At 36.1% G+C, this 15949-nt stretch overlaps 1 protein-coding gene across 1 annotated transcript; it reads left to right on the top strand.

Moving 5' to 3' along the window:
• Nucleotides 1-12595: 12595 nt before the first annotated feature.
• LOC121987756 (transcription factor BHLH156-like) lies at nt 12596-14509 on the top strand. Its single transcript, XM_042541489.1, has 3 exons — nt 12596-12965; nt 13768-14175; nt 14241-14509. Exons 1-3 carry the CDS (start codon nt 12612-12614, stop codon nt 14346-14348), a joined length of 870 nt encoding a protein of 289 aa, XP_042397423.1. The 5' UTR covers nt 12596-12611; the 3' UTR covers nt 14349-14509.
• Nucleotides 14510-15949: the final 1440 nt, after the last annotated feature.

Below are 15949 nucleotides of genomic sequence, written 5' to 3'. Positions count from 1 at the left end.
TGATTCGCAACATCCTTTGGCCCCTTGGTTGGCTTCTTTGGGCGTCTGCAGTCCTTGGATAGGTGTCCTGCCTTTCCACAGTTGTAGCAGGAGCCTTTGAACTTCTTTGCTTGAGCCTTCTTTTTGAACTGCTTCGGCTTTTTGGCGTTCGGCTCGACCAGGTTGGACATATCGTCTATAATCCGCTTGGTTCCTCTGGAGTCGGATAACTTTCGATTATCCTCCTCTATTCGTAGCCTCAGGATCAGGTCTTGCAGCCCTATTTCCTTTTGCTTGTGCTTTAGGTTATTCTTGAAATCCTTCCATGACGGAGGGAGCTTCTCAATTACCGCAGCAACTGCGAATGTCTCGTTCAGCTTCATGCCTTCGGCGTCCAGATCATGCAGTATTAATTGCATATCTTGGACTTGAGATGAGATGCTTTTTGAGTCCACCATCTTGAAATCCAAAAACCGACCGACGATGAATTTCTTCAATCCAACATTTTCGGTCTTGTATTTCTTCTCAAGGGATTCCCACAAAGATTTTGCCGTCTCCAGAGAACAATATACGTTATATAACGTGTTGTCCAAGGCGTTGAGTATATAATTGCGGCACAGAAAATCTCCATGAGACCACGCATCGCTAGCAGCCTTATTACCTTCCGTAGCGGCTGGCGTGTCTTCGTGCAAAAACCGTACAAGGTTTAGCGTTGTTAGATAAAACAACATCTTCTGCTGCCATCTTTTGAAGTCGGTTCCGGTGAATTTCTCCGGCTTTTCTCCGTGCGGAATGGTTGTCGGAATGGCGGTCGGAACGACCGTCGGAATGTCGTTGGTAGCCATATCAGTTTGCAGGAAATATCGTTTACGACTGTTGACCCCGAGTAGCTTCTGGAGTATGCAAACTGATCGTCGAGGCTAGTGTTCGACATTATCTCCGTAAACGATATTGCTCCGCTACGGTGCTTAACGGATTGTTGCAATTCGTTCCCAAGATACAACGACGAACGTCTCGGAATCGTAGCACTCCGACTTCCGAGACCAGCGAACCTCGACTTCCGAGACCAGCGAACCTTTTAGTATACTTCTTGGACTCTTGTATGCACAAGATGAGATGAATGCTTGAGGAAGAGAAGAGAGGATTGAGTGATTATTCCATCATCTGGAGGGTTCTATTTATACTGAAAGAAGAGGTTGAGTGCCCTTTGGGTGAGTGGATGTGTTCCTTGGGCTGGATCGATCTAGATCATATATTCTGAAGGGTTGTAACCCTTCACCAAGCCCACTTCAATCTCATCCATCAGATCTGAGGAGTTGTGACCCTCAGATCCGCCTATTGTCATCGGCCATCGGATCTGGATCCATTGATTCGATGCTTCAGATCAAGTCTCATCCCAGGCCGTCAGATCGTTACTCTTTGTGATCTAACGCTCTAGATCGTATCACAAGCGATCCATCATACCTATTTGATCAACGGTAGCCATCTATTCCTTAAGTCAACTGTCCAGTCATCTCCCTTTGCCCACGAGTATGCCGCATAAGTACTGCCACGTCAGGTGCAAAGTGCGCCTACAAAGCGCCCATTGCGCACGTGGCGGGTGGCGGGCTCACAGGTGCGAGCACCTGCTCGCCCTGGGCTAAGGGGTCACCTGTCCTTTTATTTTTTGTGTTAACTCCATTAACACATCTTCATTAATAAGTAGAGAATACACATCGAGAATTTCCGATGTGGGACTATTCTCCCATGCACTTTATTAATGAATAATAAATGTTATTTTGGGCTGACTTTAAATATTAATTTCTCATTCACCCTTAATCGGTTTTGAGCAAATTAATAGTCTAAATCTATCTACGCGAATCGTAGATTTCAATTTTGAAGTCAATTACGACTTTCAAGAATTGATGGCTTCCTTCCTCTAAATCGTTTTGGTCCATTTAAGACCCCAATATCCAACAATGTCAAACAGTTGCCGATGATTTTCCTTAGTTTAATTCCTTTACATCTTAGTTCCTGCATTTATTTGCTCTGCAATTCAATGCTAGTGCAGGTAACAAAGCTAGTGGGTTTTCCTCGTTTTGGAGCTTTGAACAAAGAGAAGTACCAGTGCTTGCCTCAGTTGCAGATATTGCAGTTGAACAAGGTAAGATTGAAGTGTGCAATTAGGATGATTTTATTATCATTTGAAATATAAAGATATCTCTATCGACAATATTTAAATATTTGGCAGTAATCCTACTGCTTTTATTTAAAGATGTCTTTAAATATAATGATCCAAGTGGTTGGTATTCATCCTTATTCAGTTCCTCGCATATGTGGTTCTGTAGGAATTTAGTTCTTTTAGATTTCAATGCCTCTGTCTTGATGTAGATGATATTGATCGAAAACCAAACTTTTTTGGGGCCTATCAAAGAAACTGAGTTTCTTCATACCAAGTTAAATACAATTTATGTCATGGCATCTAACTAAGCATTCCATGTCAGGGTACCTAGATCATCAAAAATGTAACCATCAGCAATATCAGATTGGCATATATCAAGATAACATTATTAATAACACCAAATATTGAAAAATAGAATTAATTGATATCAGTAACATCATGTTGTTATTATTAGGTTAATAATATCTGATTATTATTGTTATTATTTGATACAATAATGTTGTATGATATGAAGTAATACTATATTATTAAACTGAATGACTATCTTTTTGATTGATACATAAAAAAAAAGTTGCATTTCTCCTGCAAGAAAACTGAAAATAAAAAAGATTCAAAAACATCAACAACTTGTGTCTTTACTGAATCTTAGTCTAGATTATGAAACCTTTTCTGCGTTATTTATTAGGAGTGTTAATACTTCAAGAAAAATTGTTTTTTTAAGTCCAACAAGTTTGGAGTATCTATTCATATTAAGTCTAATACTTAACTAGTTGCAGTCCACGTCAGACAATTTCTTGATTTTAAATAATATTGGAGGTTATAAAAAGATCATATCTATCAGTGTCTATCTAAGGCAGGGTGTAAGGGCTTGCTCTATATTTATACATAAACAAAGGTATTTTGTGGCCCACCAAACCATCAAGATTGGTATTGAGTCAGCACAGTAAAAATAATAAATATAACACAGCTGCCAGATATTAGGAGGCTATATAATCTATACACTTTATGGAGAAAAAGACTGAACTTAAAAAAAAATGTTTTAAAATCATAAGGAGCAAAAAGATAAAGCCTAAAAGAGTCCATTACTTTTAAGAAAATCAATTTAAGGCCTCTTTTTTACAACTTCTGAGTTCTGGTTATGTCCCGATGATACAAAACATGGCCCTGAGGGTAAAATCAATCTGAAAAACCTTATTTACTTTTCCCCAAAACTGAGAGAAACTATAATCTAGATCATGAAAATTGTCTTAAAGTACAAATTATAACTGTTATATACAATTTTCAAACTATAATCCTCTTCGAAGTTTCAAAGTGCTGGAACTCTTTAGAAAGGAGAGGAGGAGGAGACGAGTTAATAATCTGATTTTGAATTGATTTTAAGAGGGGAATTTTGGGGCATTTATATAGCGACGTAGAGGTATTGTGAATGGATGTGAACATGCAGTGTGAAAGGAATATTTTCTAGTGGAAGAGAAAAGATAATTTTTTTCTTAATCTCTTCCCAACCAAGGGATGAACTATGTTGGATAGTACTAGATGGCATTGTTTCGACAATGTTGTTCAATACCATGTAAACAAGTGTTGAATGGCATTGCTTTTAGTAGTCATGACCATCACCGGATAATGCGTATTAGAAATCTCTTTATTTTAGTCTCGCATAAATTAACATTCATCCGTATTGGTGATTGATATGGGTTAATAATAAGTGGATTCCGTTGATGATATAGCGGTCAAAATCAAGGTGACGTGACGATCAAGAGGAGCAACCCCCACCTGGTTCTGATTGGTTGTTCAGCGCTAAGGCTCACCGAATTGGCTTGGTAGGACTCCGAGCTAGGCGGAAAAAAGCCGATCGACCCTTGGGTCGGTCGAACATAAGGGGTTCCATGCTTCACCCTGGAATTAAGGAGATAGTGTAGCCGACCACTTAATAGCCGATCGAGATTAAGGTCGGCTATCTTGGTAGGCTGACCAAAATGATCGACCCACCTCACATTCGATCAGTCCTAGACCTGGTCGAAGGAAGGACCAAACTCTTTACTCTGTGTGAGTCCATGTACATATGCCCAATCAACCCGATTACTGGTCAACCTTATGAGTATTTGTTCAATAATAGAACCAGACGAGTTTATAGGGACTCTGTACCCATCTCTCATTGCAAATCCAGTCAAAATACCAAATGCTTTTTACATACAAGTTATTATATATCGGTCGGATAAAGGACCGACCTGGTCTAAGACACCTTGGCTCAAAATACTAGTCGAGCATCTCATAACATAGTTTCATTTCTTCAAAGTTTCATTATACGCCTGGACGGACAAAAGACCGACCGAGCCTGAGATGTCTATCTTTATATTGCTGCTTGGACAGATCTATAGCATGTGCAAGTTCTCAGACAGATTTTCAGAACACATGGCGTCTCATATTGTTTCACCAAATGGATTTCTAGTGTGCTCGAGGCACCGTATTATATCCCGAACGGATTTCTACATGACCTTTAATACATAACAAAGCATCTTAATATGAGGACATGTACAAAGATGACTGGCCTCATAGGTCGGTCGGAATATACTTAGCCAATAATATGATCAGAGAATCCCAACGACCTGTCAGAACAATAGCTAGGTGTCAGAGAATATTCTTATGAAAACTTCTTCAAGGACCATCATGTCTCCCATCAGCAGACCATTTATAACAACATATTCCTTTATCAATTTCAGCAATAACAGAAACTATAAACGATAAAAGAGGTATACATGTGAGTAAAAGGAAAGTTCCTTAGATAATTATCGCACATTGTCTAGGTTATACACTTCTCTTTGCCTAACAAACTCTAACACACTGCGTCACCTCATGATAGCAGAGGTTATGTGACGTGATATATAAAGGGGGAGTCCTCTCCATGGTAAAGGTATGTTCTCTACACATCTGTAACATACTCTTGCGCTCACTCTACCGTTCTTTCACCTGTCCGGATTTGTACTGACTTTAGCATCGGAGGGTCTTTGCCAGGGACTCTCCTCCTAGTCTCAAGGTGCTGATGTTTTGTTGGCTCATCTCCTTATGCGTAAGATCAAAAGGAAGTTCTTTTGTAGAATAAAAGGTCTTCTCTTGATCAATAGTTAATCCACCATGTTCTGCATTTCATCTATGTAGTTTTTTTGGACAGGATCAGTGATGATTTAGAAATCTCCTGATAGGACTGGACAGACGTTGATATGACTATGTTGGTTATGACTTACTGATTCTTACCATTTTGGTTTTATTGGATGTACTTTTATTATACCATTGTTATCTACTAATATTATTGGCCGTTGAATCACCCTTTTAGATGTCAAATCATCCTATCAAATAAACTTATCTTTATGGATAAAAATATTTAAGTCAAGATAAAAATTAGATTGTTTTTAAATTGATATTATCTGGCTTAGGTGCTTGTGGTTTATTCATAATTGTCTCCCTTTGATTTGAAGAAGAAATAATTCAAAAATTTTGCATTTTGGTGAACTTTAGAAACTCTTTAGAGAGGAAAGGAGGAAGAAAAGAGATAACAACTTGATATTGAGTGATTAGGAGAGAAGATTTTGAGGTCTTCATGATGGAAATATAGTATAAACAAGTATGAACAAACAAAGAAATAGTATAAACAAGTATGAACAAATAATGTGAATGGAAATTTTTTCATTAATCAGAGGGAAAATAAATATTTTTTTTTCTTTTTTCTCTTCGACCAAGGGATAGACTCGTCTAGATAGTGTCAAACAACATTGTTGTCACTATGTTATTAGATATTGTACAAGTGTGAAATCTCTTAATTTTAATTCCACATGAATGAATATTAATGCACACTAGAGTTATCATCCATGCATATGCATTTATAGACCATGCTCGTGTACGAGCTCATGTACTCATTCGATTAAGTTGGACTAAACAAACGAATATTCTGAAGGTCGACTTTTGAGAGTGGTATGTAGTGGTAAAGCACTCAAATGAGCAATAGAAGTCCAACATTCAATCTCGATGAATATTTTGAAGATCGACTTCTGAGTGTGTATAAATTGTGTTTCAAATTTACCGAGTAGGCGAAGCAGGGGGAGGATATTTACCTTTAGAATTAGTCGGATGAAGTCTGAACACTTAAATTACCCAAAAATAAAAAGAAATCTCTTAATTTTAATCCCACATGAATGAACATCAGTGCATACTAGAATTACCATCCATAGATTATGTTCATGTACAGGCTCATGCCCTCATTCGATTAAGTCGGACTAAATCCATGAACATCACAATTTTCTTTATCACTCCAATACTTTGCACATTAATTTCTCATTTACCTCATAGTTAATTTATGACACTCTACTCATAAAATAGGCTGTCCATATAATTCCTATTTAATCAATTAGTTACTAAAATTAATTTCCAATAAAAGAGTGCAAATTTGAGGGAAATTAATTAATTTCATCTGCTAAATATTGCTAACTTGATGTGTTGTAATTTCATCTTCTTAGTTGTATTCGAATATTTTATATATAGAGATAAACAAATCATGCCAATATTTGTTAATAGTTAATCCTTTTTTGTTAGGCCCATGCATGGTTTATGAAGTAGATTCATAATTTTTAATTAATACTATTTTCCTAGTGCTACTTAGATTAGTTTTAAATTTTCATCTCTTTTTTTAATCTATACCTAAAGATTTAAATTTATTTAATGATATCATTAAGAAAGATTTAATTTATTATATTTGAAAGTGGTTTAACACACACACCAAGAAGTCAACGGGAAATATGTCAAATAAATAAAATGATTTTGATGAGCTTCAATGAGTAACAAAATTTATTAAATGTATTATAAAAATAATAATAACAACAACAATAAAATATGTGTTATTCCAGTCAATTTGTTGTAGCTTATTGGCCTTGCACGTCTAGAATAATGATCCACATTCATTGTATCCGGATAATGATGTTTATTTAGCCATTTGCAAATTGCATAAAAAGAAAGACTATATATGCAATGCCCCCTACTTTTTATTATCCTTGCAAAAATATGGTAAAAGATAAGTATTCTTTTTAGTTTATAAGCTAGAAGAGGTGGAAATAGGGTTTAGAGTTTGTTAGTTCAAAAAGGCCTACTTAATTTTTATATTTTTGAAAGTTCATATTTATTTTTCATTTTACTTCTCATCAATGGATGTGGTGCAATATTCATATTCATAGAATAATATCACTGTGATGTTAGATCTAAAAATAATAATAATAAAATTAGTTAGTCTCATTAATTATTCCTAAGGTGATCGGTCCGATCTCACGAAATTTTTTTCATCAGCTACCAGGGTAAATCAGGAAACGTGAGTGGTGGGCAGAGCCCAAGAACCCAACATCCTTTGGTTGCGCGTCTCATTTAGAGGAAAAATTCTTACAAATATGTCATAGCTGGTGATCGAACCACAGGTGCTTGGATGACAGCCTGGATGTCCTATCGCGACACCATAGCTCCAGGAACGTGATGTTGGATTTTAAAGAACAACACCACTATGGTGCTGCATTGTAAAATCAGATGATTCTGATGTTAGATTTCAAAAATTAGCATCACTGTGATATTAATTTTTGAAATGCAGCACTATAGTGGTGGTGCTATTTGAAATTCATCACTATAATTCTTTGACTATAACATCATAGTGGTTGACGAAAAAAAAGTAAAATGGAAAACAAATGCATCTTTTGTGAAATATGATAGTTAAATACGCCTTTTAAAAATTTTACAACTTTAAATACATCTTTTGATCAATTGTCATGGTTAATTTTAGGGCTGTAAATGAACTAAGTGTTCGTGAATAAGTTTGGTGTTCGGTTTGGTAAGAGTTTTTTTATGTTCGTTCAATATACATAAGATTAATTAAACAAACAAACTTGAACAGCTCGTTAAGCTAAACAAACAAGCTTGAATACATATATGTTCAGCTCGTTAACGTTCGTGAACAACGTTTATAAACAATATTCACGAACCATATTCATTAATAAAACTCTTTTTAATATACTAAATAAATAATAAAATAAATAAATAAATAAATTTAAATTATCAAACTCAATAACCAATCAAACAACTAAAAGTTTCAAACAATCAAACAAACTTGAATTGAGAGCTTGATAACATCTAAATGAACCAAACTTAAGCCAAGCTTGAACCAAACTCAAGCCAAACTTGAATTGAGAGCTTGATAATATCTAAACGAACTAAGCTCAAGTCATGCTTCAAACAAGCTCAAACTCATAAAAAATAAACCAAGCTAAGCTTGAACACTCATTTCAAAATCTTGGTTCATTTTAAGCTCGGTTCGGCTCGGCTTGATTACCTTATCAAATAAGTTTGAATACCCCAAAACATGATTCGGCTAGACTTATTTACAACCCTAGTTAATTTTATGACTTAAATGCATAGCCTTTGTTTTATAGTAAAAAAAAAAAGTATTTCTTAATTTACATTAAAATCTTGACTATCATATCACGAGAACAACTTTATTCCTTCACTCTCTTATTTGAACAAAAACTAACCGACTCTTCTTGGGTCTAATGCATCACCTAATTTTGTATGAATCGTGTCCAAATAGCATTGTTGTCTCTATTCTTTGTTATAGGTTAATATACAAATGTTGTTTCATCTATTGTAATTGTTGTTTTTCCTCCATTGAAAGTTAACAAACTTCTCCCCCTCTCCCCTCTTTTGTATCTATACTATAGTTCTTTCTATTTATCTTTGTTTTTTTGCTTCTTCTTTGTTTTCTTGCACTTGTTTTGGGTTGTCTATCATTTATCTAGAAGCATTTTAAAGCTCATTCTATATGAAGTCGGGTTGTCGGCTAAATTTCACAAATAAATATTTGTTTGTTTCTTCTCGGAACCTATTCGGTCATTCTATATATATATATATTTTTAACAAAGGGCAATTTAGAATCATATAATACTTCGGAGCCTAAACAAACTCACTTTTGTTCTTGCAGAAACTTATCCAGTTATTTCATGACTTTAATTTTCAATCTTTAATGGTTCAAGTCTTTATAACTTTTTTAGTTAATCATTTTATATCTTCATTTTAGGGTTACTTTGAACTTATTCAATCATTTTATATCTTCATTTTTGAATTGAATAAATTTAACTCAAAATATAAACTCAAAATTTTCAAAATATGCATATGAATCGCCTATTCAATCATTCTATGGCTTTATTCTACAATTTTGGATAAGTTTAGATTGAGATAGTAATTTTGGCAAAAATACTACGTAGACCTTAACTACCATACATGGTAGATGAACGCTTTGTTATGCTATTTAAAATCTATCCAAACAGAATCTCATCCAGGATATCTGAACTACCTATGGCGCTAAGTCATCCGTTCTGACTTATCTATTTTTCACTTCTAATTTATCCAAACCTATGTGAATTTGTGACTCGATGAGATTTAGTGTTATAATTAAAAGAATTAAGATATCTCTATAATTAATTGATATTGTCTATTTTGAGCTTAAGTCATGATATTTTATTTTAGCTCTATCTAAAAGATATTATATTAATAGAGATTTTTTTTTTTATAAGTTCATGATCTTTTTTATGTGTTTTGAATATGTGACTTTTTTTTTTACAATTATTGCAACTCAGCAATCCCCCCCCCCTCAAATAAAGTACATTCTCCTAAAGTCTATCCGCTTGATGTCATCTAATCTTTGACCCACTGACTTACTAGGACTTCTTTACCCCTCGATCCACCTGATCTACTAGGACTTCCTTGCCCCTCAATCCAACTGACTTTCTAAGTCTTTTTTGCCTAGCCGTAACTAGGACTTTTCTGCCTGGTGTCTAGTCGTCTTGATCCAGACGGGAGCCCCCACTTCCTTCGTTAGAGGTCAATATTCTACCCAGATGGCTCGATTGGACCATGACTCTTGTGCACAATAGGTGGTTAGTCCTTCTGATAGTCCGGACTTTGATACCAATTGTTAGAACCAAAAGAATTAAGATATTTCCACTGATATGGGATGTTAAATGAGAACCTTGGGCTGACGTGGAAGACAAAGTCAAGGTGAGGTGGAGGTCCAAGTCAAGGAAAGGTGATGGTCAAAGGGTTACCCTTTGGTAGAGCTCAACCAACATATTCTTTCAACCGTCTCATTAATGATGTTAATTACAAAAAGGGTGCACATGGATAACAGAAGATTTCTCAGACCGACTATGCACCTTTCCGTATGCATATACTTTGTTGCTCAACAACTTCCGACACCTGATATTTTCTATCATTTTGTGATTGCGGAGGTTATAGAGGTGATATATAAACAAGGGGTCCTCTCCGATGGTAAGGTACACATACTTTATTACACTAAGCGCGCATCCTGTTGTCTATTACTGTTGCTCTAATTCGTGTCCGGTCATATACTGACTTGAGCGTCAGAAGGCATTTGCTAGAGACCTCTTCCTTAGTTTTTGACGCTGACATTTTGTTGGCTCGTTTGGAGTGTGTGTAGGGAGTTCAACGCATCATTCAAGCATCTTCGATCCCACGTAGAGGTCTTCATCCGGTCAACGTCGTAACCAGGCCCGGCTCAAGGCATAGGCCATTAAGGCCTATGCCTAGGGCCCCAATTTTATTGGGGTCCATTGATTAATTAATTAAAGATATTGAAAAAATTAAATTAGTATCATTAATATTAATTAATTATAAATGTCTTGCTAATTCATTAATGACACCTTGCCAATTAATTCATTATCGATTCCACTTCCTATTTATACCTTGTAGTTATTTTTATTTCCTCATTAATTGTCTACCATAATTTTATGAGATTTTATTCTGCCTTAAATATAATTCATTTTTAAATTGACATATTTCTTTCTTTCTTTATTATTACTCTGATTCCCATTTTATTTTGCAATTAGTAATACTATTCTTATAAAACCTAATGAATTCTTTTCTCCTCAATATTTCTTAAAAATCCTAATAGTTCTCTCATCAATGCATTGTGCCCTTTTCTTTTTTTTCATCAACGATTTTGCATGTTTCTCCTTTCTCACCGATGATACTCGGAGAGAACGTCCTTCTCTTCCTTTGCCGATAATATTTCTTCCTCGCTCTTTCTTTTTATTTCTCGATAATAATATGAATTAAAGATTTTTTTAACATGAAATACAAATAAAATGTATTAGCAAAAATAAATTTTTAAAATTAAAAATAATAAAGTTTATTTGACATTCTAACTAAAAAGATTAAATAATTTAATAATTTTATTAATAAAAAATAAAATTATTATCAAAATACTCGTCAGAAAATTAAATTTTATATCAAAAATTAGTTTTTTTTTAAAAAAATATTTAATTCTTTTTAATAACTAATTTTAAAAATATTTTTTTTTTAAATTATTATTTTCGGTCCCAAATCTAAATTAAAAATGTTAAAGAAAATTAAAAATATATTAAAAAATTTTATTTTTAAAATTTTTTTGCCTAGGGCCTCAAGGAATCTTGACACCGCCCTGGTCGTAACCATCTACCTAACGTATCATCTCCAACTTTCAGATAGGATCATCCATAATGATATAATATCATCCACTTTATACCTAAATTTTCATAATTTTATTTTTAGATTTTATCGAAATTAAAAGAACTCCTACCAATGTAGAGATCCATCATATAAGTCCATCCTTGCCATATACAAACTTTATTTACCATCATTCCAACCCAACATTAAGTTGATTGTTACTTGGCATGATCAAGTTAGATGTGCTTGATGACTTAGAGGATCCAGAATGAAATGAACCTTAGAGGTGAAGGTGACGACGAAGAATGACATGAAACAAATCTAATGCAATATATTGGACCAATGAAGATACCGTTCTTTTAGAAAAATTATTAATTCTCATTTAGAAGAAAAAAAACATTAAACTTAAAAATTTATCTTAATCTCTTCGGCATTTCACTGAATTGTATACGAAGGCATAGGTTAAGAAGATTTTCTAGAATATATTGATTTTGGTTTAAATTGATTCAGAATTTTTGGGTCTAAGTAGAAAACTTGATACTAATTTGGATAATTAATGTAGTAATCTTTGTTATACACTATTTATATTTTATAAAATAATATATTTTTCTAATAAAATTTTAATTATCTGTCTCTCTCATGTGCATCCAGGCTGCCTTACCGCTGGTCCGCTGCGCCAAACAGGGGGAGTGCTTAGTTTCGTCGATGGGAAAAGAACTTCCCGAGTAATAACTAGTTTCTTCAATTGGAAAAGAACTTCACGAGTAATAACCTGCGATATCATGATTTTTTTAATCTGTTTTTTTCGGTGGGCCGGTGGGCCGGTGGGCCCAGCATTTTAATTAATTCCACTAATTACGTCTAAAACGATTCCGTTCATACGACCAGGGAAGCCCATTAAATACGAGACCGCTCCACAAATTCAGAGCTAAATTTAGAACGCATCATCATGGAGTTCATGATTCCGTTCGCCCACGCCGACATTGCCGACGCCGGCGACCTCAACTTCGTCGACGAGCACGTCTCCGACGACCTCGACTACGGCCGAGACCTGGATGACTTCATGGCGCCGTTCGACTGCGGGCAGCTCGCCGCCGTCGATGCCGACTCGAGCCTGTTTGGGGAAGGCCCGCTAGGTGCTGCCGCCCGGAATGCTGCCGGTGGCGGCGGAGGGCAGTCTAACTGCGCCTCCGCCAAGGCGAGGCGAGACCGGTCGAAGACCCTGGTGTCGGAGAGGAAGAGGAGGGTGAGGATGAAGGAGAGGCTCTACGAGCTTCGCTCGATCGTTCCTACCATCAGCAAGGTATGCCCTCTTTCTTCTTCATCATCGTCAGTTAATTACTGTGCTAATTAATTAATTAGTATATCATGTGGCTAAACATTAATTAGAGAGATCCAAATTCATGAACCTGTTGCTTTGATTTAATTAATTAAGAACAAGATTCTTTTTTTAATCTTTACTTTAGAATAAATTAAGTTCTATCTTCAGTCTAGAAGATGCTTAATTAGGCGATTAGGCTTTGCCCTTTGAACCTGTTTTTTCCACGGAAATCAAATTATAGGAAGGCCATCCTAATTTGAACCAGTTAACTCGGAGATGACAGGGGTACTTTTATAAAAAAAATTTATTAATCATCAGGATAAATTGAAAAGTGTTTATAAATGTTCATCCAAATAGTATGAAATTTAAACCTTAACTCCGGGGCGGTTCGGTCCTATTGATGATCATATTAGGACCTTTAAGACGATATGATCTAGCGGGATAGAATCTTAAAATTCGTATCGCTTTCTGTTGCATCTATGGTTTTGACTTGTGTGGTCATTAAGGGAGAAATCGAATCAAAATTTTAAAGTTAGTCATCAACCGGTTTTAAAATTAGTCATAACCACCCTGCCTAATTGTGTCTACCTTCGTTGGTTGCTCTAGCAAACTATGATCTACTCGGTCCTTAACCACCACGCCTACTCGATACGGTCAGTACGATATGCACTCATCTCCATTGATATATATTAAAATCATTTATAGCATATATATAACGCACCTTTGTACTTTATCGGTTTAATTAATTTGTTATAGTAGCATGTATGTTTGTGTACGGATGCAGATGGACAAAGCCTCGATCATTAGTGATGCGGTTATGTACGTGAAAGATTTGCAATCTCAAGCCAAGAAACTTGAGGAAGAAATATCGATGCTCCAATCTTCCTTCTCTAAGCTAGAAAACCCTTCCCTTCAAAATCAAACCTCTAAAAGGAGTAACACAATCCCCAAATCGACCACCGTGAGCATAGTAGGGAACAAGATAATTCAAGTGAAGGCGTGCGAAGTCGGAGAGGGGAGGTTCCACGTGAAGGTGAAGGGCAACATTAGCTCCGGCGTGGAGCATGCATCGTCGTCTCTTCTACGCACCTCCTCTCTTTACTCCGCTCTCGAGTCCCTCTCCTGCTTCGACCTCGAGAGCTCCAACTTCTCGCTCGGGAACGAGGGGTTTCTCTTCACCATGACGATCAACGTGAGTTATGGTTTTTTGCATAACATTGTTTTTCGTTTTTGAAATGATCGATGAGTGTTTTTCAGGGTGGAGATTTCACTAAGGAGATAAGTGCGACCTCCATGGAACTGTGGCTGATGGGGGCCCTTCTCAAGGAAGGGTTTCAACTCATGCAAACTACTACTTTCATTTAGAACTAATTATTGAATAATTAGTCACTGTTTATCTTTTAATTATTTGAACAATTTATTTTTATTTGGCATAATTTGAAAATGTTGAGCTATGCTAAGAACAGTTTTCTATTAATTGTCCTAGTTGATGTAATATATGCCTCCTAATTAAAGGTCTTGATATACGTCACATTGCCCCAATGGGTGTGGTGCAATGCTAATTAATGATCTTCTCTCAAAGTTAGAGATGGCGCATTGAACATGTAGTTGCAATGTAGACTGGGCGAAGACCTCCGGATTGAATCAAAAAATTATGGAATCGTGTGATAAATCCCTTGTATACATTTGAACGAGCCAACATAATGTCAGCGCCAATGACCATAAAAGGGGTCCCTAGCGAAAACCCTTCGATGCTCAAGTCAGTGTCTTGCCTGAGTAGAAAGTAGAATAGTAATTGAGTAGTAGAGTACGTGTGAGCGTAATGAAGAGTATTTTTTGCGTACCTTTTCATCGGAGAGGAACCTCTTTTATACACCACCTCTATAACCTCCGCAATTATGAGATGACAGAAAATGTCAAATGTTAGAAGTTGCTGAGTAAGAGAATATATACAGCCTTGGAGGCATATAATTACCATCCGAGAAAATTTTCGTTACCCGCGTGCGCCCTTTTTATAACTGATGTCATTGATGAGGTGGTTGAAGGAATATGTTGTAATAAAGTGTCGGATAACGGACAATGTAGAGCAACATTCGATGAAGGTTCTATTGAATGCTCATGTTATCATAGAGGAATATATTCTGACACATGGTTATTATTTTCTGACAAATTGTTGTGATTCTCTGATAATGTTGTTCCCTGGACATTTCTCGAGAGTTTAGCCAACTGACCACCTAATCAAGCGATAGATCAATGTACAATAGAGCCACTGCTTTATGTAAGAACACACTGTCTTTAAGACCGTTCGAGTATATGTGGTGGAATGCTTGAGACGAGTGAAATAGTAGAGAAATGAGTCCCTTATGTCCAGGCAGTTCTATGATTGTCCGACCATATGCAGGAATGCTTGCTTCTAGAAAGTAGGAAACTGAGCCCTTAAAAGACCCAACCAATTATTTCGATCGATCGTCTTTGTGTAAAGAGGCTGGTCTTCTGGTCGCTTGGAGTAATATCTTGAGCCATAAGAATTCGGCAAGGTTTCTTAAAGTTATCTGACATGCTCAGTGAAGCTAAGAATATCGAGTTCTGTGACTAGTCATCTTTTTTACCTGGCTGACTATATAAAGGAGGGTGGGAGAACGAATAAAGCCAGCATGCTTTACAAGTCATACATGAAGTTGTATTCGGAGTAAGACTAGATCACGGAAATCCGACCGAGCATGTTCCCGGTCGTCCTTTAGGACCGACCAGTCTTCTTTTTGACTTGGATGAGTAATGACCATTTGGATATAGAAGGACCGACCGTCTCTTGGATCGATCGTCCTTGGATTGGGGGCCTTAATACTGGGCAGAGGACTAAGCCCCGCTTAGAGGTGACCTTTTGACTGTCATCTTTCCTTGACTTGGATTACCACTTTACCTTGACTTTACTTTTCCATGTCAGCTTGGGGGTCTGCATCTAACAC

This window comes from Zingiber officinale, chromosome 5B (assembly GCF_018446385.1).
Source record: "Zingiber officinale cultivar Zhangliang chromosome 5B, Zo_v1.1, whole genome shotgun sequence".
NCBI lineage: Eukaryota > Viridiplantae > Streptophyta > Magnoliopsida > Zingiberales > Zingiberaceae > Zingiber > Zingiber officinale.
This window is presented reverse-complemented; position numbering and strand designations above follow the sequence as displayed.